This window comes from Neofelis nebulosa, chromosome 14, assembly GCF_028018385.1.
Source record: "Neofelis nebulosa isolate mNeoNeb1 chromosome 14, mNeoNeb1.pri, whole genome shotgun sequence".
Lineage (NCBI taxonomy): Eukaryota > Metazoa > Chordata > Mammalia > Carnivora > Felidae > Neofelis > Neofelis nebulosa.
The window spans coordinates 26165079-26191802 of NC_080795.1; the positions used below are offsets into that span (position 1 = coordinate 26165079).

The 26724-nt window shown below is 38.9% G+C and overlaps 1 protein-coding gene across 7 annotated transcripts in view; it reads right to left on the reverse strand.

Moving 5' to 3' along the window:
- The window catches only part of PEX2 (peroxisomal biogenesis factor 2), a 116851-nt gene that overhangs the window by 78279 nt on the left and 11848 nt on the right, over positions 1–26724 (reverse strand). For 4 of the 7 annotated variants that reach the window (XM_058699898.1, XM_058699897.1, XM_058699896.1 and 1 more), the window contains one exon: positions 19053–23629. In XM_058699898.1, coding sequence (XP_058555881.1) covers positions 22695–23612 — 918 coding nt within the window. In that variant the 5' untranslated portion in view covers positions 23613–23629 and the 3' untranslated portion in view covers positions 19053–22694. Of the gene's footprint in view, positions 1–4866; positions 6161–6783; positions 6930–19052; positions 23630–26724 lie in introns of those variants that run through there. The other 3 variants (XR_009253755.1, XR_009253756.1, XR_009253754.1) reach the window with 2 other exon arrangements.

A 26724-nucleotide genomic window follows, 5' to 3' on the forward strand; every position in this document is an offset into this window, starting at 1 on the left:
AACCTTTATTTGGGTGAACTAATTACACAGTGGCAATAGTACAAAGTAGTCAAGAAAATTTTGAATACTTGTGAATAAACAGTTGAAACTTTTCATGAGGATTGGGCTGAATAGGAAGGAGACTGAAACCAGATTGTAAACAGATTAGGGACAACTGTAATGTCTCCGTAAAATCTGCATTGACCAACACAATATCTAGCAGAGAATAGTAGTTTTAAATAACTATTTGATCAATAAATTAGTGAATTAAGTTGCTCTGATAAAAATTAATGAGTCTAATATAAATGACGATTAGTGTAGAGAGAAGTTGGACCTGGAAGACTGGATGGAATGACAGAGAAGATTTGGTAGTCATGCAGGACTGGCAGTGGAAAGCTCAATAGTAAATACCAGAGAGAAAGAATTTAGAATTTAATATTTAAAACTGAAAAACTCTAAAAATTATAGGTACTAACGGGGTGCCTGGGTGCCTCTGCCGGGTAAGCGTCCACCTTCGGCTCAGGTCATGATCTCGCGATTCGGTTGGTGAGTTCGAGCTCCACATTGGGCTCTGTTCTGACAGTTCGGAGCCTGGAGCCTGCTTTAGATTCTGTGTCTCCCTGTCTCTGCCCCTCCCCTATTCATGTCCTGTCTCTCTCTCAAAAATAAACATTAAAAAAAGTTGTGTTTTTTTTTTTAATTATAGGTACTAAGGTGTGGCTGAGTTAAAATTGAATGGGAGTTGGGGTGCCTGGGTGACTCAGTCGGTTAAGCGTTCAACTCTTGATTTTGGCTCAGGTCACGATCTCATGGTTCATGGGATGGACCCCACATCAGGCTCTGTGCTGAAATGAGGAGCCTGCTTGGGATTCTCTCTCCCACTCTCTCTGCCCCTCTACTCCCCCACACCCCTCTCAATACACATTTTTTAAAAATTGGATGGGGGTAAAATATGTTGGATTTAGTCCAGGAACTATAATATCTGTTTATTGGGCAGGTGGTCTATTGGAATGACAAAAGGTGGGTCTAGAGGAAATCTGACACAGGTTTCAAGAACTCCAAACATAAAGGGAACACCCTGAAGTTAAGTAAAATCATCATGGTAAGAATAGAAATAGAATCATATAAAAAATAAGGAAGAAAAATTAAATCATGCTGGGCAAGCAAAGACGATTTGGCAACAGGATGGAGGTGGATTTTGACTGTTATCTTCTGGTTCTGAAATCTAAATTTGGGGCAATGAACCATCTTAATTTGAGAGTTACTGGAAAAGCTTGACCATCTGAAGGAATCTAGCCTTTCTTTATAGTAGAGGAGCTATAGTAGGCAGAACATCCTAACCTCCAGAACCTGTGAATATATCACTTACAAGGCAAAATGAACTTTGCAGATGTGATTACGTTTAAGGATCATTAAATAGGGAAACTATCTTGGATTATCTCCATGGACCTGATCTAATCATATGAAGCCTTGAAAGTTGAAACATTTTCCAGTCATGGTCCAAGGTGATGGCATGGGGAGGACCTGCTCCCCCTCTCCCCTTCCACTGCTGGTTCTGGGAAGTAAGGGGCCACATGTAAAGACTATAGAGAAAGGTCTTCTTGAGAAGCTAAGATACTTCCTAGCTACAGCCAGCAAGGAAGCAAAGATCTCAGTCCTGCAAATTGTACCACACTGAATTCTGTCCATATCCTCATGAGCAAGACACAAATTCTCCCTGGGGTCTCGAGACAGGAACACAGCATGCCAGCACTTTGTTGCCCCCATTAGACCCATGCTGGACTTCTAACTTGTGGAATTGTGAGATGATAAATTCACGTCATTTAAGCCACTAAGTTTGTGTTCATTTGTTACAGCAGCAATAAAAAACAAACACAGGGACTGTTGTAGGAATAAATTGAGACTTTAAGTAATTTGCTGATAGGGGATGGAACATTTTAGAAAAAACTGAAAATATTTAGGAGGATATTGATAAAGATTTCTCAGATTTCCAAAAATGTGTGGACAATTTACTTTTTAAGTACCACACAGACTTTCACAAAGTTACTTGGGGGTAAAAGATCTCAAATTATATGCCATTAAAATAGAAATTAAATAATATGTAAAGTGTGAAATGCTGGTGTGACAATTAGTTCTTAAACCCTTTTATAATCTATTAATACTATCAACATTTTATTTATTATTTTATTATTGATGATACTGTCAAAAAGTCCACCACAAACCATTATTTTTTATGAACAAAAACTTTTTTTGAAAATAAAAGGGGGTTAATTTTTATTATTATAGAAGATTAACAAAATGAAAAATGATTGATTTCTTGGTTTCCAGTCTACTATTTAAATCTAGATATGGTTTAGAAAGACTTAGTTTTAGCTCAGAGTTTGGTCTGACTCATATGGCAGTCTTGAAAATTTCTCAAAAAGGAAGGAAAAAAAATGGTGTATTTGTACCATTCGTGATTTCATAGCAAAGATAAGTTTCAATCCATCCGTCTCCATTCTAGTCCTATATGCCCCACTGGGCTGGGAAAATTGTTCCTGACAGAGGGAGGAAAACAAATGAGAACTTGCCTGCATTTTGCTGATGTGTAGGAGAGAGATTTCCCAGAATTTCCTTTTGGTGAAAGCAGATCTTTTGATTTACATAAAAGTGACTGGGTTTTTCCTTTCACTGGTACCCATTTGATTTACATTCTTCCTTACTGACTCACTTCTTCCTGGAGTGTTAAAAATCACTCCTCAAATTCTAGAATGACTGTGAGTCCTTTTTGGCTCTTCTTCAGGACATGCTTCTTCATGACCACACTCTTTCTACATTCAGCTGTTTTACCCCTATGACTGGCCTGAAGAATGGGGCTCATTTGGGCCTGCTCCCTGTGCACTTATTCTCTTTGCATGTGGGGGAAGTAAAAACATATATATGGCACAAGACGCTGTATGATATTTGAGTGCTTAAAATATTTTTAAATAGTATTATTTTTGTTAAAGAGATGAAACGTATCACAGTTTTAGCCTACTACATAGTAAAGTGTCAGTGTTTAAGAATAATGAACAAGGGTGGTTTGAGGAAGACTTACAAACAAAATTAATTCATTTTTAAATTTAAACCGTACATTTAAACTGATAAAGGAAAGCAGAAAACAATAATCAAAGGCCCATAGGTTTGGGGATTAGATAAAACTACCTTAGATGTGAAGGCAAGTTCTGGAACATATTTGCTCTGTGACCTTGGACTTAATGTTTACCCTCTCTGAGGCTCAGGTTTATTTTCACCGTTGTCCCCATGTGTAAATGAAGATGGTGACACCTACCCTACCAGGCAGTCGTTCTAAGGATTACAACCCAGTAATTCCTGAAACATCGAACAATTGTCTGCCATCCTGTGTGCCTGTTGAAAGAACTTTATCTTATCACTTTGTTTTTCCCATGCTAAATACAGCAGCCATCTGGTAGACATGCAAAAGATATACACCGAATGACTGAACAAGGGCAGCAGTGTGAATAATCTAGAATAACAGATCATTGGAATGAATGTATTCCTAGTAGGAGAAGCTTACATGTGGCTTTTCATAGAATGAGATTTACATGATTCATGGATCGCCAATATTTGCAATTAGACTGCATTCCATGGGAACACACAAGTTGAGCAGAAAGCCACCCAAGACCTTGCTGAGCAATTAAGGAGCAACTGGCCTGGGACTAACAACCCTTATAAAAATAAATAGAAGTCAATAACAATGCCAGTTCCTTTATACTCATTCTTTTTTTTTTTTTTTTTTAAGCAGTAGAATCAATGGGTGTAGGCTGTCACCCATTTAATATTATACTGCCTTAGGAGCTTATCTTACACCATGGAATCTTCTTCTGGCATATTGAAATACAGTGAATATATTGGATAGGGCTCTTTGGAAATTTGGGGGTCTTGATTTCTGTCTCTGTCTCTCTCTCTCTGAAACCGCTGATCCCAGAGTCTGGAAAAAACTATAAGCTAGACTTGAGCAAACTCAATTGCAATGGTGGCTTCAATTTTTACTGTCTAGTTCCAATAGTTCTTAAAACAGGCTATTAACTTATTTGGAACCCTGTTGTGAGAACATCTTTGAGCTGAAACTTCAAGACTTTTTAACAAATAAAGATGGTAACTCAAAGAATGAGACAGCATTATCACTGATCAGGAAAAGACTTATCTTGAAAATAATATTATGGGTCATTACTAGTATTTTTAATGTGCTTTTTATAGCCACTATGGCTTGCTGTGGGTTGCATTCAACCCAAAATGACTCATAAATATTTTAAGGCCTTATGCTTTGAGGACAGTCAATCAAATTTAAATAAAGCACTTTTTTTAAAGTGGCATATTTAAAACTTCAGCTACAAGGTCTTCTTTCAGCCTCAGAATGGCATCATGCTCTCTTTAGTGAAGCTAATTGCACCAGGGAACAAATATGAATCACTCTTAGTTTTATTAATCTATTTATATTGCTGCTCTGTCTGAATCATCAAAATATGATGATGATAAGGCTTTTCTGATGATAAGGCTTTTCAGAAGCCTGACGTTTTGCTCTTCTTTGTTTTATAATTCTTTAGTAAATTCATATTATATAGTACTTGGGAGTGCCTACTATGAGTGGGAAAAGTAATTAAAGACTTGTGATGGCAAACATTTCTGTGCCTGGTAATATGAAACCAACGGATGTAAGCAATTTAACAAAGGATTGCATTTGTTATTTTGTAGTAATAAATATGATGAAAAAGAGAATCAGATTAATTTTAAAAGGAAAGCAGAACAAATTTGTTTATATCTAATTAAATTGATTCATTAGCTATGCTATTATAACTAGCCCACTAAGGAAAGCATTGTTAAATAATTAAATATAGAGTCACTCAATATTATAATATTGCATTGTTTTAATCAAGGTGTCAAGTCCAATAATGTAGATAGATGACAATGGGTTAAAGACCTAGGACACAGAAAACTGATAGGATTGAAGGAGCAGAGATGGTAGAAAAGCAGAGAAGTGAGTAATGAAGAGATGAGTCAGTGAGGAAAGTGGAGATGGGACCAAGTCCAAAAGTTTGATAAGATACAGGGAAAGGGATGAGGGGAGGGCTGTAACTTAATAATAAAAGAAAATGTGACTTGGAAATTGACATACATTCATTCAAATCTCAGTTCAACTGACCGCTTACAGCAAGACCTCAGGGTACTACCAGAACTTGTTTTCTTGTTTGCAAAATGGAATTAATAATGTTTAATAATTAATGCCTCTTATAATTATTTCATGTTTACCCACCATCAGGCATTATCTTTGGACCGCTCTTTCTTCTCCAGGAATGTACATATTAGCAGAAGAGAGAATGTGTGCACAATTAGTAACAATAGAATGTGATGTAGGCAGTGTGTATACACGCTCCTCTAAGATGGGAAGGAATGAACTCAGCTTGGATAGGTGAGGGGAAACTGCACAGAGGAGACCCTTAGCACTTATAGGCTATTATTGATTATCCAAGGTCAGCACCTGTCTTAGTCTGTTTGGGTGGCCATAAGCATAGACTGGGTGGTTTAAACAACACAAATGCATTTTCTTACAGTTCTGGAAGCTGGAAGTCCTAGACCAGGGTGCCAGCTTGGTTAGGTTCTGGTGAGAGCTCTCTTCCTGGCTCAAAGACTGTTGCTTCCCTCTGTGTGCTCCCATGGTCTTTCCTTTATATGTGTGTGCTGAGACAGAGCTCCCATGTCTCTTCCTTTTTTGATAAGCCCACCAGTCTTACTGAATTACAGCCCCACCTTTATGACCTCACTTAACCTTGATAGCTTCCTAAAATCCCTGCCTCCAAATACAGTCCCATTGGGCGTTAGGGCTTCAACATATGAATTGGAGGGTGGGGCGTGGGCCAGTTCAGTCCATAGCAGCACCTAGTTAGAGCTAGGTACCAAGGCTGAGAAGATGAAGGGACAATGGATAGAGCCCACAGAGGCTGAGCAAAAGGGATGTGAAGCTCAGACAAGTACTCTCTAGTGCAACAGGGATTCTTCACCAGAGCAAAAATTCTTCCCAATAAGGTGACGATTTTTCTCAGACTAGGAACTTTTGCACATTTCCATTTTATTAGGGCAAAAGACTTCTTTGCTGCTGGAGGCAACACTCTGACTTGGAGACTACATGCTGCATATTTGGAAGCTGTAAGACAGAGGAGGCTCAGTTAACCTGAGCTGTCTTTGTATGAGGGATAGGGAAGTCTTCTACTGTGTTAAAGGCACTTAGATATGAGTATAGGTTATCTTTTCCTGACTCATACATTGCCCTTTCCATATGTGAGGGAAGTTGTTTTCTGTTCTTCTTAACTCTATTTGATTTTAGTTTTCAAAAATATGGGTCCCAAGCTATTAAACTGATTTAATGACCCCCTAATGGGTCTTGATCTGTAGTTCGAAAAACACTCATTTGAAGAATGTTAGAGTTCAGACAAGGTAATGGGATGCTTGCATTAAAATGATTGAAACACATGCTTAAAGACTTAGACTTTGGGGCTATGGTTCAGATTAATCACAATTGGGTGGTTCCATTGTCTTCCTAGGTAGCTAAAAGCCTACCCCAGACTTCTCATCGATTGGTAACAATGGAAACCAACTCTAGAGAATTGTCTTTTTCAAAATGAGGCAAATACTATTAAAACATCATAAATATTAATGAGATACTCCATAGAAAGGACAAAGAAAATGAGATACCAATTTTGAAATAATTGTGGGTTTTTTGTTTTTTTTTTTTTTCTTTTTAATCTGTGATGGCTCAGACTGCCTTACCAGGTTCCATTTTCATGCATGGTCTTCTTCAGTCTAGGGTTCCCAGCTTTCACTTCTTATTTCCAGCTTCCTGGAGCCGTCTGGCTGTGACCCATCCCCAGGAGGTATTACCTGTCCAGCAGCTTTTCCTCCTTGAGGCTTGACTCCTTCAGGATAAACAGAAAGCCAGTTAGGTGCTGACCTTTTGATTAACCCAATACTAAAGTTCTCTGGAAGAAAGGTTCTTCACTCTTTAGATATCTGTCACTGTGTAGCAAAACCTTTTCTCCCTGTGTTCATGGTCTTTCCACCATGAACCTGTTTCCTGAAAGTTTGAAACTGCTCTCAAAGAGAAGAATGTTGTCAATGTAACATCTTCACCTCCTTTTGGTTGTTTTTGATTCTTTATTTTTATTTTTATTATTTTTTTAATATGAAATTTATTGGCAAATTGGTTTCCATACCAATTGGTTGCTCATCCCAACATGTGCCCTCCTCAATGCCCATCACCCACTTTCCCCTCCCTCCCACTCACCAGATTCTTTGTTTATTTTTAAGTACTATGTTGATCAAGCAAGAGGGTATTGGGCTTGAGACAGCAGATTTCCATCCATTCTGAAAAATGTAGGAAATCTAGATACCCTGGTATAGTCTAGGTTTGGATCTGACTCAACTACCCTCCTATCTATGGGTTTCAGATTATTTTAAGCTCTAAGGAGATTTTTTTTTTTTTTTCTACCCTGTATCTACTTGAACTGTCAGGAAGCCTTGATGACAAGGAGCCAAGTCAGCTTTCTGCTGATAAGAACTTTTATTTAATTTTTTTTTTTCAGTAAACTATCTCAGTATTTCAACATAACATATTAGGAGCAAATTTAAAACAGATTCTGGCTTAACTTCTTCACAGGGTAAAATTCTCTTAAGTTATTAGTTTGCGGGGGGAAATGATTAGTAAATATTTTTTTCCAACATAGTTAAAAGTCTGTGGTCTTACTTTTTTTTTTTTATGTTTATTTATTTATTTTGAGAAAGAGAGTGCATGTGAGCATGCACACAGGCATGGGCAGCAGAGGAGAGAGAGAGAGAGAGAGAGAAAGAGAGAGAATCCCAAGCAGGCTCCACACTGTCAGCACAGAGCCCAATGCAAGGCTTGAACTCACAGCCACGAGATCATGACCCGAGCCAAAATCAAGAGTCGGACTCAACCAATTGAACCACCCAGGCATCCCCATGTGATCCTGCTCTTATGTGACGATTTCATATTCTGTGGACTTGCAGAGAAGGAAGAGAGATGTAAGAAAAATGTATGAAAGTATATAAAAATCACAAAGTGAAAGATAACAAGCAAAAGTACAAATAACTAGTACTCAAATACGACATTGCCATTTACAGCAGGGCAGAGTCTACTAAGAGTGGAAGTGATACGTTTATAGCAGACATTTAAGGACGGAATAACAGTAGAAATCATGTTAAAATCTGAAGTATCATTCTGAGGGGACTTATTCTTGTCACAATAAATTAATCCCTACTATTAGTTCCTAATTTGATTATTAAGAGTGATTATTATTTAAGTCTGCTAACTGGCATGCACTAGAACAAAGATAATCAGGCTCTTATAGCCTTGATGGCTGCTGGCATTTGGGAAGAATTAGGAAGCACTAGTCATAAAGGGAGCTGAATCATCTGAAGTGCACAACCATGGAAGTTGATGGTGTTTCCCTTGTGGGGAGCAAATGGGGTATAGAATCAAAGACTCTTGAATGCAGTGCCAAATTAATTATTTTTCCTTTTAGAAAAAAGAAAAAACCATCAGAGACTTGAGAAGTGTGGAAGCCTGATGAATTTGAAATTTGGATACAATCCTCTTTGTAAAGGACGGGTTGGATGACTGGAGGCAAGGAAGTCAGAGAGAACAATCTAAACTCAGGCAGGGAGTAGAAATGGTAGTGGGTAGAAACGACTTGTAAGAAAGCAAAAGTAGAATTCCCCCAGGCTAGGGAGCCAGTTGAATGTGAGAGTGAAGGAAGAGCAGAAATGGAGACAGATTCCGAGTTTCCTTTCCTGGTGACTGGATAGAAGGTGATACAGTGAAAAGAACATAGTAAAGAAGTGGGTTTGGGGATAATGATAGTTAAGCTTTGAACCTGTCAGAGTTAAAGTCTCAAGTTAGACCCAATTTATGATGGTCTTTGAAAATCAGGTCAAAGAGTTCAACTTTGATGAAGTAATTAGACAAGAGCTATTGAAGAGCTAAATTATGGAATACTAAAGAGGATGTGAAAGTACAATTTATTGTCTATACATATGTAACTTTAATTTTTTTTTAATGTTTACTCATTTTTGAGAGACAGAGCATGAGTGGGGGAAGGGCAGAGAGAGAAGGAGACACAGAATCTGAAGCAGGCTCCAGGCTCCGAGCTGTCTTACTCACGGACTGCGAGATCATGACCTGAGCCGAAGTCGGATGCCTAACCAACTGAGCCACCCAGGTGTCCCATACATATGTAACTTTAGAAGAAAACATAGATTAAGAAAAATTCATCTTAGAGAAGCTGGTGATGCAGGCATGGCGATGGAAATAGAAATATTTGGCAATAGAAAAATCTCCCACAGAGGGGACATTTGATGGCATGTCATGTAAGGAACACAGATCCCCCAACTACACAACATCTGTGTTTGTATAAGAAGGTAATTTCTGCAGATAAACCAAGTTCTGCAAGTGGCCTGGCAGGTGAACCTGACAGGGGGTGCCTTTGTAAGTATTATAAAAGGCACCCCTTCTATGGGAGGCTACAGCCCCATGTTGGGGGTTCAACACTTAGCACTGGGAGTGTGGCCCGAATTTTGCCTCCAATTTACACCTTGACCCTGCCACCCTTTGCAGTGTGGGTGTATGGGTGTTGGTGCCAGAGTGAGGGGAGATAAGCCTGGAGCCATCTGATTAGATAAGAGAAAAGGAAGAGAGCCATGTTTTGTTTTTACTTTAAGGAGATACATGATTCTCTTGGGGAAGGAAGATTAGACTTATTTCTAATGATTTTACAGGGCAGAATTCTGACCAACAGGCACCTATTTCAAAATAGCACGTACACTTTTTAAGCAAATAAAACTGATCAAAAGCATGACTGGTACTTTCCCGGGAGACAGTGAGTCCAATCATTGGAAGTAACAAAATAAGAGTCTGGATATCCACCTGATAAAAATTGTATGGAGGAATTCTTGCAAAATTCTTTCAAGCCTGAGATTTGATAATTACTTGCCAAATGAGTGTCATGGCCAGTAAACCTATGACTGGAATGGGGGAGGCAGAACTTGGTTTCGTTCTTGTAATAGGAATATTTCCTCAAATAAAAAGATTTGGGACAAAATATAAAAGCCCCAGAGGATACTTAACTTTTAATATTTGCATAGCTGTGTAATATTTGCTCTACAGTTCACTACGACTCTGCTAAAGGTACCAGATTTGCTTTGGCCTAAAAGTCCTACCTGAATGGAGTGATTATTCTAGCACAAGTTGTGGTGGATGAAATTCTGATTTAAATTTGGCTAGATTGTTTGTCTGTATTCCCCAGATTTTTCTAATGTAAACAATTGCATAGCCTGGTGTTTGTTGTCTGTGTTTCTGAATTCAGTTGCTTTGACTTGATATATTTTACATCTCCCACATCAATTTTATCTCAAAATGGAGGTGTTCAGTATGCTGAAAGAGGAGTTTGGCTGCCTCCATTTTGACCTCAAACTTTTCTAGGTGGGTTCTTCTCTCCAGCTCCTCTCTCCATTCAGGCGGAAGACCCTGAGGGCAAAGCATCCCCTGATGGGAACCAAAACTACCCTCTCAGTCAGAAGAACTGCCCTGAGCCAGCAAAACCCCACTGATAATTGACTCCAAGACAATGATCCATTTAACCTTCACCATCTACCTGAGCCTACCCACTAACCTTTGCCCCACATTTTCCTTATGTAAATCCGGAAGTATTTTCAGCACTTTGGAGACAGTCTTTGAGACTCTAGCCTACTGTGTTCCCGGTGTTGGCCTCACTGAAAGAAATTTCTTTCTTGTTTCACCACTGCTCATTTCACTGCCTTTGGATTTTGTCAGCAGCAGGTGACCCAACCTGGTCTGTTTGGGAACCCCTGGAGCCAGCTGCTCTTGATCCCCTGCCCCGGCTACTCGGCCTGACTATAAATAAGTATTCGGATATAAAGTATCTATATTTAACCGAAGCAAGAAAGTAACGATGATAAATATCACAGATCTCGTTTTAATTTAAATTAATGAATCCAACGAATTTAAGGAAAATAAACTTTGTTTGAAAGAGACTGTAAGTTGATAAAAGTCAAGTTTCTTTTCAAAGACTTTTGCAACGGAGAAAGTTGAAAAAAAAAAAAAAACAGACAAAGGAAAACCGCTCACTAAGAGAGACCAGAGGAACTTGAGCCAGCAGGTTAGTTACACAGCTAATGTGACTTCTGCCCTTTCAAAGGATAAATAGAAGGAGATAAAAATCCAGTTTCCTAGTTCAGGAGGTTGCCGCTCATCTCGGAACATGTTCTATCTTCCAACTAATTAATCCTCATTGGAGACTAGAAACAAGTTCTAACAGATGGGAGGGCCTAGGAGTTAATGTTTTCAGCAAAGTAAAATACTGGCTCTAGCAATCACATAAACAATACAGGTTGCCCTGCTATCTGGAAGCAGAGCATTCCCATGAAATCCCTCATAAGCCAAAATGGCATAAAATGAAGATGTAGTTACCGTTAACTTATATGGAAAAAAAAGTTTGAGCCTTCCCAGACCCCCAAAATAACCTCTCCGAGGCTTTTCTGAGACTTTAGGACAGATCTTGCTAACAAATGCACAACATAAATCAAGATAAAGCACAGATGCTCACAGACACACTTCAAAGCTATGGTGGCTCGATGCTGAGATGCAGCATGTAGCTCCCAGCCAGGTAAGGAGCTTGGTGGTGCCACTCTTGTTTGGGGTGCATGATGCCTTCATACGGGTTTGCTTCAAACAAAATGCTGAATGCTATTTTTGCTTTCCACCTTTTTCTCATAATAGCAAAGATTATTTTGGGATTTATCGAGCTTAGCGAAAACAGGTACTAATGTAGGTCTTTCCCCAAAATGACTGGAACAGGCATCATGTGAACTTTAGAAAATCCAGGGATGCCTTATATCTACTTTTAATGATAGCTGTGTAATCAGAATTATAGGAAATAAAGGAAAATAAATACTCAAAAGATCAGTGGTACAGTAAACCCGTGAACTCGGTGAAACTCAAATACTTTATCATTAAAAAAAAATGAATTCACATTTAATTTATGGGAAACCCATTCACCAATACTCAGTTATAGAACGCCTACCATGTGACAGGCAGTCAAGATGAAAACAGCAATAGCAGCAAGAGAAACCACCAATGCCTTTTTTTTTTTTAATCGGTCATTGTCATTAATTTGATGAAACAAGCTAACTGCTTAAAACAATATTTCAATCCAAGTAGCTTTAAGTGATTAGAAATGTGCATCTTTATGGTGTACCAGGTATTACTGAATTTAGGATACTATCACTACTACTTAATTAAAAGTACCTTATTTCAACATGCAGAAGAAAAATGAAAATAATGTTAACTCTGACTTATGTGGCTACCTTTCATAGTTTATTGCCATTTGGCATGAGTGCAGTCTAAAATCAGGTTCAGTATTATAAAGTATTATTGTATTAGCTATCTATTGCTGCGTAACAAATTACCACTTGAAGATTGGGCCTTGTGGGCCAGTTCCCAGAGATGCAAATGCCTGAGGTAACAAAACTGTCTCGACTCTTTAAGCATTCATTGCATTAGATCATTGCTACATTTTCCTTAACAACTAGAAAAAAGCCCCTCACTCCACTCTGGCCTCAGAGACACATTGCTTATGCCTATGTTTAATGAGGATCTTCCTAAGAATATTTCCTTGATCTTCTGCTGACAGCCCTCCATCACAAGGTTGTATTTGTTAAAATATGTGTCAACTTGGCTGGCGCCATGGGGTGCCCAGATACTTGGTGAAAGATTATCCTGGTGTTTCTGTGAGGGTGTTTGGATGAGATTAACATTTAAATTGGCAGACTGAGTAAAGCAGATTGTCCTCCAATCTGTGGTTGGGTCTCATCTGATCAGCTGAAGGCCTGAGTGGAACAAAAAGACCAGCCTCCTCCAAGCAAGAGAGAATTCACCAGTCTGCTGGCCTTCAGACTGGAACTGCAGCAATGGCTCTCCTGGGTCTCCAGCCCGATGGCCTACTCTGCGGATTTTGGATTTTCCAGCCTTTGTAATCATGTAAGCCAATTAAAATTTCCCTCTCTCTCTCATTTTCTCTCTCTCCACACACACACAAGCGTGCATGCATGTGCATACACAAACACACATACACTGTAATTTATCATGAAAAAGGAGGCATATTTTAAAGCTTTTGATACATATAACCAATCTGTTCCCCAAAACAATTTACAGTCCTACAGTAATATAAGAAGATGCTCATTTCTGTATACTGCCAACAATACTTGGTATGATTATTAAAAACAGCACCACCAGAAAATGACTTTGACAATTTGTAGGTTAAAATAAGCTTCTGTGATGCTTTACCTTTTGACATTTATTCTTCTATTTATTTAAATAATTGGTGAATACCATCACAGACTAGGCACAGTGTGGAGTCTGAGAAAACAGTAATACCCCCTCCTTTCTGAATCATCTTCATTTCTTGGATGAAAAGAGATTCTTACATAGACTTTTCCTCTCAAGTATCCAAGTATCTCAAGAATACATTGTACCTTCTCTATTTCTCAATTATAGTATGGTTTCTCAAATAGGACATTCTAACCAGTGTCTGCTCTATTGTGGCCAATACTCTAAAGGGTAGTTCAACCTTTTTTTCTTTCTGATACTTTCCTGATTTTTGTTGAGACTGAAGTAATGCAGAAGGTATGGACAAACCAGTTGCACAATGAGCCTCTGGGAGCAATTGAGAAATAAAATTGAATAGCAGTTTGATATTGTAGAAAGAGGTGGGTTTTGAGTCAGAAAGATCTTAGTTCCTATACTTGCACAGTAACCTGGGACAAATTACTTCATTGTTTCTTTTGTGAAGTGTGATTTATATAACACTCCTCTCACCGAATAAAAAATTCCAGAAGAGTACCAGCCAATGAGCAGAGCTAAAGATTTTTGGGTTCAGTCAAACCTCATTTGCTACTCGGTCTGTCTCCTGTCATGGATCTTGTCTCTTGTTTTGCCACTTGTGTCTTCCCAGGCATCCTTAGCTTTCCTGTTGGTCACATGGCTCTCCACTTGAGATGACCAATGTGTGCTTTCTTTTCAAAATGATGCCTTATGTTATGAACCTGCCTTCACCCTGCTCATGTACAAACCCTTGCTCTAACCAGATCTTGTTTTCCACAGTGGTTTTCAAGACAACTGTGAACTCCTTATGGGCAGAAACATGTCCTGTGTTTTATCTCTCTTTCCATCCACAGTGCTTACCTAGCAGTGTCTGGTACTCTGTAGATCTTTAATGATTATCTATTGAATGAGTATTCATCTGAATTTGGATTTAAGGATTTATGTGTTAACTCTCAAGAGTGGTTTTTTTTTTTTTTTTTTTTTTTTTTTTATGTCAATGCCCTTTTGTTTCACCCGAAGATGTCTTGTGTTCCTACCAAGGCTTTTTACAGGTCCCCCGTGGAATAAACTATTCACATCTCAAGGCTCTCCAGGCATTTTGTCTAATCACTCTCAGTATCTTCTTCTCCTTTGGTAGACTCTGATCTCTTACTTATCTTGGGATTCCTAGTGCTTAACATACTGAAGAAAGTGTTCAATAATCATTTTTTGAATTGAAGGGAGGGGGAAGGCTATGGTTAATCATTCTTATTGCTTTAAATTTCAGTTTGTATAAAGGAGAAGCCAGTTTAAAATGCACTTGAACAGTGAGCAAAAAGATGAAATGTGCAGTAATTGAGGAGTTCACGGGATGAGAAAACGGAATAGGGTTTTGTTTGTTTTTTTTTTAATGCTTTATTTATTATTTTTAAGAGAGAGAGAGAGAGACAGAGTTTGAGCAGGGAAGGGGTAGACAGAGGGAGACACAGAATCTGAAGCAGGTTCCAGGCTCTGAGCTGTCAGCACAGAGCCCAACACGGGGCTCGAGTTCACGAACTGTGAGATCATGACCTGAGCTGAAGTCAGACGCTTATCTGACTGAGCCACCCAGGTGTCCCAAGATAGAATATGATGTCTCCAAAGTTTATGGCTGCATGTATAGTGGCCAATTTTGCCCTTTCTCTGGCTGCTTCTAGTCTCTGCTTGGTGCCAGCAGGAAACACACTAGAGGTGGCAGCACATTCCATGTCATTTAGTGTATTAGATATTAGAGATGATGCTCTTCCCTTATAACACACTACTCTCCATTGATGATGGGATTCCAGGGAGCATGGCAGACTCATGCAGATATTTATGCTTCTCAAAACACACTCAGAGGCCTTTGTGGAAAATGGCCCTGCTGAGAGAAGTCCACGGCCCTTCCTTATGTAACTCATTAAAAGAAGTATGTGGGTAACCAGAGATGCAATGCAAGGCAGAGAGGTGAATAAGGATCAGCTTCAGAATCTAATTGGTGGTCTTGAAAATCTGTCACTTCACCCTTGCTATACCTTATAGCTTTGTATTGTTAGTAAATTTAATTACCATGCTTTTGATTCAAACTCTCAATTTAAAGATTGAGGTGTTTTTAAAAAGACTGGACTTTAAGAAGATATTTAACCTTTTCTTTGCCAGCATTTCTGAGAATTTTTTTTATTTTATACTATATGGCCTTAGACTATCATGGAATCTACAGGCATTTCTTCCCTCTCAACTCCCTATTTAATACTTGAATGCCCATTTCCCATATGTCAACTTTGAAACACTGGACCGAACTAAACTCAAGTGAGTCTTGGAGGTGATTTTCCCAAGGATATCTGTTAGGGGCTGTATTGTTAATAGAAAGGTGGACGTATCCTCAGCCTTCCATCGCCCTTACTTTTGTTTCTCATTCACTGTGGGCTTGGAAGAATAAAAATAAATATCTAGAAAGAAAAAAAAAAAAGAATTTAGACTTGGGAAAAATTTTGTTCCTGTTAATATTTCTAGTTTGACTTTGGGAAAATAAGTTTTCAGACATTAAGTCATTTTGGGGTTTTGAGTCTTCTTCCAGTTATCCATCCATGTGTGGAATCAACACAGGCAAGAAAGGAAAGAATAGGGGCCTGATTACTTAATTTTTAAAAATAAAACTGATGAGACAGCAAATGATATTCAATCCTATTTAAAGAGGCTAAGCACAGACCTTAAAAAAAAAAAAAAATCTTTACATCCCTTGCATTGGGATTGTGTGATATGGTTCCACAATTCAGGGAGATTGGAAATTACAGAACATCTGCAACGAAATTGGTTTTCTGTGGAAAACTGATGAATCACTTACTGCCAATGACTAGAAGGAAAAGCACTTGTTTATGCCCTTATGTAATGAATTTTTATGAGGTGAAGTTTGCTGTTTATAAAAAAATACACTTTAAGCTGCTGTAGATGTAAAATAATAGAATTCAGAATTCAGAGCAATGCATTACTGCAAAGACAGTCACTAGCAGAATATTATCTGCTTACAAAACACCAAAACAGGGCTATTACTTCTATAATGGAATTAAAAAAAAAATCTCATCTACCCAGTTGGATTCTAGAAGAAAAAGTATTTAAAGAGACATAGCTGAAATTGACAGCTCCAAAATTGCATGTATTTTCAATGAAAAGTTATTAATTCTCTTATTGTGCTCCTGAGTTCCAACTGTGTTTTCCCTCAAAGCAAGAATGCCACAGAACATTTTAAATTAAAAATGGCACTCCTAAGATACACGACAAAAGACAAACTGGGGGTGCTGTCCTCTCTACACTGTTAAAGAAGTGCCTGTAGAAATTTCCCCACAATAATTCCATTAGTTGCTCTGCTCAGTGTTTGTGAGGCGCTTCATGATCAAACCCCCAACTCTCTGGCCTTCTTTAAACACTTACTAAGCAACTGTATTGTGCTAGTCACTGTTTTTGGCTGCAGTGTCAAGAGAGAGAAAGAGACAGACAGAGAGAGAGAGAGAGAGAGAGAGAGAAGAAAAGAGAGGAGAGGTGGGAGTGGGGGCACGGGGGCACAGAGACACAGAGACAGAGAGAGAAAGAGGTAAGAGTCTGTCCTTACTGAGCTCATAGTCAATGTTGCTTTTGAGAGAGTTCTCTAGCTGACACTGAATATTCTAGTAGGTTTGAGAAAGGGCACTAAGAAATATCACATGCAATATTGGATAGGGGGTGCTTGCTCTCAAAGAATGTATTTTTGTTCTTTGTATTTGGTCTGGAGCAAAGCATTTTTAAAGCAACTGACCATACTGTGGTATTTTATAATTTTTGTTGACTAAAAAGGCGCTCTTAGAATTTGGTGTGGATTTAAAAGGATAGAGGCTGTCAGGACAGGCATACTATTTCCTGAATGCTTAGTGAGATATGGTTGGTTATTAGGGAACCATCCTGGACACCCCTCAGGGCAGTAAACTCTGTTTCCACTAATTCAGAATTTTGACTATTTAGATAAAGTCTCAACTGACGTTCAAGTTTGCAATGTCTTACTAGTAACCAACCCCCAAAAATACCTCAGAAATATCAGCATTTTTGTATCCATATCTGGGAGGAATATAGAATCTTGGGTCAGATCCTGGGTCTTGACTCTTAGTTGAGGAAACACAGGCATCTTACAGGTTTAGGCGAATTGATAATATATTCATGTCAATTGTTTTGATCCGGTGTATGAGTTCTAGATATTTTAAAATAAGTAAACTACACTTATTTAAAAATACCATGCATTTATATAAAAATAGCAAATACTTTTGGAAAAGGGAGTGGGCACTTTTTACCTTTCTGTTGCCTATATACTTCTAGCTGGTTAAGAAATGTATATATTATGTGGAATCAAGTTTAATATTTAATTCAAAATGTATGAAATAATTCAGACTATTTCAAGTTATGGTTGGCCAGAAAGGCAGGATTTTACTGTCATGCAAAAAAAAAAAAAAAAAAAAAAAAAAAAAACAAAGGATACTCTCAGGTTTTTAGGATCTTCTATCTTCTAAAGTCACATTAACTTGCTTACTAGCTGGGCAGAAGTTTTACCTTTTAATTGAATGAAACAAAATTGGCCAAGATTTTAAAGAAATAACTGGTTCCCCCAGTTGGTTAACCGTCTGACTCTTGATTTCGGCTCAGGTCATGATCTCATGGTTCCTGAGTTCAAGCCCCTCATTGGGCTCCATGCTGACAGTGAGAGGCCTGCTTGGGATTCTCTTTCTCTCCACCCCCCCCCACCCCCAAATAAATAAACAAACAAACAAACAAAAAAAGAAACAGCTGGTTTTGGTGTAATCAAGAAATATTATATGCTCAATGTAGAAAATTTGGGAAATAAAAGACAACGTAAAGATTAATGAATAGTTGAATTACCCTAAGACATTTATTGTAATATACATATGTGTCTGCTTATTAGCTCATGGTAAGTGTCTGTTTGTCTCATTTCAAGATACAGATATTGGTGTTGAGAGCTCATATTTAATATCCAACTTCTTTCAATATTACATTGTGTGCACTTTTCCCATTTAATATAATTTTGCACAAATTTTGCAAGGTACTTATATATGACATCGAATCAATTAAATGGCTATACTATTTTATTTATTTCCCTATTATTAAGCATTTGTGCTGCTTCCCATGTTTATTATGAATCATGCTATGGTGAAATTCATTTCAATAAGTCTATATCCAAATTCTTACCATTTCCTTGAGATAAATTCTAAAGTCGATGCATATAAACATGTCCACACCCATTTGATTTTAAAATCAGTTTTACTTAACAGATTTCAGTTTTATTGGCTCTGGAATATCAGCAATGGATGGGTTGAATCTGTTAGTGAGAAATTATTACTAATGAGAAGGAAAGTGAACTACCTATTGAATACCATGCTTTTGGATTTTCTGGCCTCAGGAGTTACCCGTATTATTAATCTTGTTTGAATTGTCCTAATTGCCAGAAAACAACTCAAGGCAGTATTCGATGAAGGCCATTGGACAAAATGATAATGATGCTTACTTTCAAGAAAAATGACATTTTAAAATCATCAGCTTTTTCTCAAAAATATCAAGAGAAAACAAGTGACTACTTGGAAACATGAAGGCATAGTGTCTTATTTCACGATTTAATGCTTTTTGAAGGAATAAAAACCCCAGACATACAAGCGAAATACTTGTCAACTTACTTGTGATGAAAATAAACGTGCTGTTATCTACTAGTTTTAGCTGGAGAGAACCATGGAGCATCAGTTCTATAGATAATATGGCCAACTGGTTTGGCTAAAAAATGTGTTTGGAATTGTTCTGTTGCTGAAAAGATCTTAATTCAGTAACACTTCACTTGTTAAGTGCTGTTAGGAAAAACAGCTTTTTGTTAAAAGCAAATGTTCTGAGTGAATTAAGTTTTTGCCTGTAAGTGCCAACATAACTTGAAGGCATCCTCAAATATAAGAATACTAATGTCCCTGCCTTCTTAACCAAATTATACAGAATATAAGGTATACTTTGATGATCCAAGGTCATTTTCTTAAACTATTATATAATTATTCATTTGGTCCTCAGAGCCTGTGTGTCCCTGCTCTGCCACCAGATTATAGGGTTTTTTTGTTTGTTGTTGTTCACTGATACAAGTCTTTTTTTTTTTTTTTTTAATTATTTATTACTGTGAACATGCTTGCTTTCATCAGTCTTCTCCCTCCCTCTTACCTGTTATTTTCTTCTGTTGTTGAAAGTTCATTAGAATTCTATTCAAAATAAAGCAGCTTCTAAATGGGGACTCAAGGAAATACCTCGAGTAGAGCTTTGCTGTGTGGAATCCATGAAAATGTATTTTGGTTTCCTACAGCTTTGTTTACTTCCAGGTTCCTGACCAGTTCAGATAGTGACACTGTTAATGTACCACAAACCTAATGGAAATAATAACTATTGTTCATACCAAATGATTATTTGCTGTAGACTCTGACTAGGTTTTCTGGCTTTTCCTCATACCTCTCCATAGATTAATGACAGGGATCCTTTAAAAATCTCAACTTGTAACTTCTCTGCTTAAAATCTTCCAGTGGCTTCCTCGTACTTGGAATAAATCCAGGTATTTTTTTCACTACGGCCTGCGTGGCCTGACCCTGGGCCCCCTCACCTCACTCACCTCCTACCCCTCTCTCTTGTCACTCTGTTTCTTACTGTTCCTCAACCAGGAATGGACTCTCATCTAGGAGCTTGGGCACTTGCCCTATCTTTATCCCAGCACCTGTCCCCTACTTGGCTTTTTCCCTCAGCTCATTCTGATGTCTTTTCAAACTTCAACTCCTCAGAGAGGCCTTCCATGAGTATTCAGTTTAAAACAGAATCCCTTGTCACTCTCCATTTCTTTTATACTTCAGGTACTTCCAACATCTGAAACGATCTTCCATATGTCTTTATTGTCTATTATTCCTCCATGAATATAAACTCTATGAGAGCAGGGGTTTTTATTTATGAGTAAATCTCTGAATATAGAAGAATGCCTGTAGGGGCTTCGTAAGTAATTTTTAAAAGAATGATGTTATTTAATTCCCATCACAGTCCTAAAAGGTAGATATAACTGAATGTCCATTTCACAGGAAGCAAGCATTTCAAGCTGAATCTCAGAGGAGTTAAAGAACTGAGTTCTGAGGCGGGGGTTGTTGGGAGCAAGGATGCAGGGCATGCCTTGGGTTAGCTTTGACTGGTACCTATTTTAGATATGATCACTGAAGCAACTGGATACATTATATACACAAGTAGCAAATCTGATTTGAGAACAAGTTACATGGGAGAGGAAAATCAATGTTAGTGTAAAAGTTTTTATCTTCCCAAGGGGAGATACTCACAGATGACAGTTAGGTTCTTGAGGCTAAAGCAGAAATACATCATGCAGCTAAATATGACCCAGTTATACTGCACCTTGAGCCCTAAGACCACTGGGGAACAGGAATAGAAGCACCAATGTTAAAGCAAGTCTCGTGGCAGTGCACAGCGAGGCAGGGACTGAATGGGGTTTGGGACTGTCAGAGCAACTTAGCCAGCAGGCCTAGGTCTCTGCAGTGAGCTGGAGTTCCCTGAAGCACTTGAGTGCACAAGTCAGTCCTAAACCCAATGGTTTTAAGTTGAACGGCTACCTGCCATTTGTGTGATGTCTGCATGCTTGCAAGCAAGAAAAACAAAAATGGAAAACTATGAAGGAAAACAATGGACAGACAGTATTAGGTGTGGTAAACACTAGGCTGGACACCCAGCTCTTCCCAGGATGGATCTGTTGCCCAGCTGGAGGATGGGGTCAGCTCCTTTAGGGTGTGCCTCAGCTGCAGAGAGGCGCCATGCTCTAGGCCACACCCTTCCCAGAGAAGCCCATGGCCAGTGACCCAGAGGTGTAGGTAAGGAGGTCAGACTACTTCGGCCCAATCCAGGCCAAAGAACTTCAAAACCCCTGCAACATCTGCTTCTACAAAACCTGATCTGTGATTATTAGGTTTTGTTGTTCAGCTAACAGAATGTCTCTATTGGAGAGGTATGTTATCCAGTGATGAGCAAAACAGTCATACTCCCTGACTCCATGTGGGTAATCACTTAGTGAGGTGGGAGATGTTAAATAACAATAAAAAATTAAAAAAATACATTGAACTGCCATTAGTGTCTGGAAAAACACAAAACCCCATAATACTGACAACCCTATTAGTTAGCATATATGTAAAACATTATTTTCATGTTAAAATTATGATAGTACGGGCATCTACTCAGAACGCACTTTACCAAAATAACACTGTAACCAAATTGTTATTGTAACAAAATGTGTTGACTTTATTTATTTAATCCTTTCAAATCTGCAATCTAGTAAGTTAATCATTCAGTTATGTCCTCATCAACTTAGATCACTGGTAAAATTAAAAACTGCATGCAGACTTTTGGTAAAAAGGCAAATGTAAACTCTAATAGCAATCTGTTGTTTTTACCTACCCCATGTCCACTATTCTTTTAAAGCCACTTCAGTTTCCTGTGGTGAACTGCCTACTCTCCTACTACGGGTCCATGTGACACACGTGAGGATGTCACCCACGTCTGAGTAATCAAGAGTAGTAGTTTTCTATCCTGGTTCACAAATGTGGACATAGTCCCAGGCAGACCAATGACAGTGAGTCCTAGACTTCGCGAGAACTATCAGGCAGGAAGCCCTCACTTCAGGCGGATCAGAAAGTTGGCAGAACATCAGCCTAGAGCTTCTGGTGGCCTTCATTTTGCCTGCAAATGAAGCCAAGCGAACCCCCTACAATCGGGTTTTAAAGAAAAGCTTAAAATTACAACTGGGGCATCAGATCCTAAGGTTTAAAACAACAGGGCTTTATCAATGTCAGATTATGATGTTACAACGCCATCTCTGAAAATAAATACACACTCACCCCAGAGTCTCCAAAATTGTTTTAGAATCTAACCTCTTTCCAGGAAGTAGCAAAATGAAAGAGCATTTTTAGTATACTGACAAAAACTGTCCACTCCTCTCAACACTAAAAATTGAATGCAATGATTTAGAGAAAGTAGTACATTATTGTTTACATAATGTATTTAGAATCATGTGGTTTCTAGTGATTAGAATTTAGTCATGCCTGGAAAGGAACAGAAGACAGTGGCAGAGAAGCACCTCCCCTCAGAAAAAAACACCTAAACGGTATGCTTAGCATGACTAATATTAAGGACTTAAAGACAATACAGTTTTCCTCAGAGGACACAGTCTTAGTTTCTAAAGAGCATTCACTTCTGACATCTCGATTCCTGACTTCAGTGGCTGCAGACTGTGTACCTCTGTGCCACACTTAGGGCACGTAAAGTACATGTCAAATAAGAAACTACTCTTAACACAGTAGTAACAGAAGATATGCTCACATCCTATGGTGTGAGGCATGGTGGGCCACTCTCCACACAGAGAACACTGTTTGCTGCTGGTGGCTAAGGCACTGTCACCGTTAGGAGCACCAATCAGAGGAATACGCCACGAGGATAACTTAGCTTTCAACTTCTGGATATTAATAAGTGGTAAGAGAAAAATCAGAAACTCAGCAAAACCATGCCAGAGAAGTTCCCTATTCATATACTCAAAGCCAACTTCACGCACGCTCTGGGGCTTGCAAAATACAGAACGGATGCCTAGGAGACGTTCTGTCAAGGTTGCAAACTTGCCCCTCTGAAGGAAAATCAGGAAGTTAATCAGCCCACCTAATTTCAAAAGTCCAACCATGACGTTCACACACTGCCTGGCTTTCCCAAATGACGCCAGATGACGGTTTCGAAAGAGGTCGTAGCAGCGCTCCTCCAGCCACGTGCCACCGATTGTACACACAGCATACCACAGCTTCTGATTCTTGCTCGGTGGCTGGTACCTCTGCTTCGGGGAAAAGTCGTTTTTGTACTGTATATTCAAAACGGACTGTCCCACGGTGGCATTTTTCGAGTAGATGGTGAAGCGCCACAAGAAGAGCCACAGGAATGCTTTCGCCTCTGGTTCAAAGTGGGCCAACAGCCCTGGCTTAAATCCATGAAAGCACTGAGTAAACTGGGACCAGACCAGCTGCTCCAGGGCCTTGTTTAGTTCAAGTGCATCCAGCTGACTTATTCTTAGCACTCTGTTTGTCCTCTTTGTCTTCTCTTCTCTGGAAGCCATGTCTTCTCTGAAGGTCTCTAGGGTAAAGTACAATTAGGGAACATCAGACGTTTGCGAGCTCATACCATCTCCTCAACTTACATGTCTACGACTGTGGTACACCAATGACCCAAGACACACAGACGGGGCTGGCAGGTGTCAGAGAGCAGTGAGCGATCACCTCTTACTGCAACCTTCTTCCTTCTCTTTCTTTTACTTTCTCCTTTTGTTCTTTTCCTTGCTTGTCTTTCTTTTCCTTTCCTTTCGTTTTTTTTTCCCTCCTTTTTTGACCCTTCATTAAAGGAATAACTGGGGTAGCAAGTTGCACCCTTTTCTCCACAAATTACCTCCAAGTATTCTCCTTGGTCAGATATTTTAGCAGAGATCATAAAATCCTGATGCTAACAGTGATGACGCTAAATAATAACATGAGTAATGGACAAATACATGAACTTAATAAATACAGTGAACTCTATGGAACATTCCAAGGAATGTAAGTCAAGACCCCAGTTTAATTGCCAGCACTTCTACTAACTCCAAAGGTATATTTTTTAACAAGTCATTTAATCTTTCTGAAATATGTTTTATGTCCATAAAGGAAGTTAGGAGAAAAAATTAAAATGCACAATCAGGGTTTATTATGCTATCACACTATTGTAGAAGATACATACTAGCACAAAGCAACATGAATACAGAAATGCTGTTAAGATATTAAGAAGGTACACATCATACAGCTTTTTCTTTTTAACATTTATTTTTGAAAGGGAGAGAAGGAGAGAGAGCGTGAGCAGGGGAGGGGTAGAGAGTGGGTGGAAGAGGATCTGAAGCAGGCTCTGCCGATAGCAGTGAGCCTAACATAGGGCTCTAAATCGCGAACCATGAGACCATGGCCTGAGCCAATCGGACACTCAACCAAATGAGCCACCCAGGAGCCCCCATACAGTTTTCTAAGAAAACTACGATGTAAAAATATATACTAGGACCATTTCACAAATACACTAAAGAATCATATAGGTGCTAAGGGGACAAAAATCCCTTACAGAAATAGAAAAAACTGACTAGTAGTTAATTAGGTATGACTGACTTATTAAATGCCTATTATGTACAAGCCACCCAGTGGCTGCTGTTGTCAAGGAATGTACAGACCAGTTTAGATATTTTACTTACTGTTAAAGAACTGGTAAATCCAAACTATGACAAGCAATCTATTTAAACTCAGTTTCTAAAATGGGCCCTGAACACATGGAGCTTGATCATGAATGATCGCTGGGCCTTCGAAAAGCCTGGCGTACTAACAGAACACTAAGTTACAGAGGGAGGCAGGTGTCCCACTGAAATTCACTGTCACCAATGGTGTGGCAGTGGTGATCTTGGACAAGTTGTTTCACCTAATCTCTGCTTTATTTTTTTCACTTACAAAACTGAGGGCTGAGATAAACTGACCTCTGAAGTCCTTTCAAATTCTATTTATGATTTTTACTAAAAAGATATTACATGTAATTTGCTAGGAGTTAAAGAACTGAAAGTACATCCTATAATAGAGTTTGCACCTCTTGAAAGAGGGAATATCTTTGACAATTAAAGAGGTTTGTTTGTTTTGACAATTAAAGAGGTTTTTAAGAGGGATGTTTTTAAATTACTCACAGATCCTAGATGACTCAGTGGCAGACTGCATGCTTTACAAGTTCAGGTACAGAAAACAAAAGTGCCTATTAAATAACAGGTTGTTTAGTGCTGCTTTCCTCCCAAACCAGACATTTGACAGGAATACTTCTATCCCATAAATGTCATCTGCCTTCTGGGGTGATCTCACCTTTGCCCCCTTCCTGCAGCTCCCTCAAAATTCCATAGCCCAGAGCTATGGCAGTGGGGATTTTGCTGCAAATTCTGTAAAATCCTTGCCTCATACTAGCCAGGAACTACAGGAAAAGAAGGAGGTTAGGACAGAGTTCCCTTTCTTCTCTCTATAAATCGCATCAATCTTCAAGGTCTGCTCTTTGCCCCAAATATTTTTTTAATCCATTCACTACTCTTTCCCCTGCAAGCCTCTTCCTAAATTCTGGCTGCCCTTATCTCTCTGCTGGATTACATCTAATTGGTCTATCCTACCTTTTAGCTTTTTCAGTGCATTCCCCACACTAAAGTCTTCTGAACAGACAATCTTATGACCCGCAGTCATAAGGTGCCCCCTTCTCTAGTTCCCTAGTAAACATTTATGGTCTGTTCCCTCCATCTGGAACAGTATGTTCCTGTTCTTTAATTGAAAAACTCAGTTTTCAGTTTTTAAGTACTAAATTTTTAATTAATAGCGTAGGCATAACTTCCTCCTGACTCCCCAAATTTGGGTTGGTGCCTCTTCTAGTTGTTCCCTTAGCACTCTGTTCTTTCACCTTCTTGGCCTTTATGTACTATACACACACTACTTTAAAACTATTTCCTCCACTAAAGGATAAAGCCTGTTGCAAAGATTGAATCTTGTCACAGCTGAATCTTCACAACTTGCACAGTGCCCAGTACACAGGATGTAAGCTACACATGCTAGATGAATAGGATAAAGTCAGGGGTAGGTGAAGGATAGAAAAGACAAATTCCTACCCATTAGCCTTCAAAATGATTTCAAACAGCCATATCCAGATTGTTGATTACTACTTATTTCAACATGGTTGTTGTACATCTGCTATTTGCCAGTTAATGTGTCAGAGCTTGTGATGTAATGGTAGAACTGACACAGTCTCAACCCTTGCGGAGACTACAATGTAGTGTGGTGGGGGGCGGGGAAGAATGCACTATATAAAATAATAAACAGGCAATAATAGGTGCAACGAGGGATACGCAAGGGGAAATTCAAGGCATTATTCTTAACACTAGACCTCAGGAGGTCGGAGAAGGCTTCGTGGAGAGGTACTATCTAAGTGGCTACCTGAAGGACTAGCAGTGTCAGATTGGTAGAGAACGGTGAGAATGGCATTCCAAGGAAAGGGTGAGCAGCTGCAAGGCCTGAAGGTGCAAGGACAACAGGCTGGAAAGGAAACAGGAGACCAGTGGTAAAGCCCCTAATAGCCAAGTTGGGGAAGCTGTATTTTATCAACATTATTTTATGTTCATGTTTATTTTATGTCACTGGAGAGTTTTT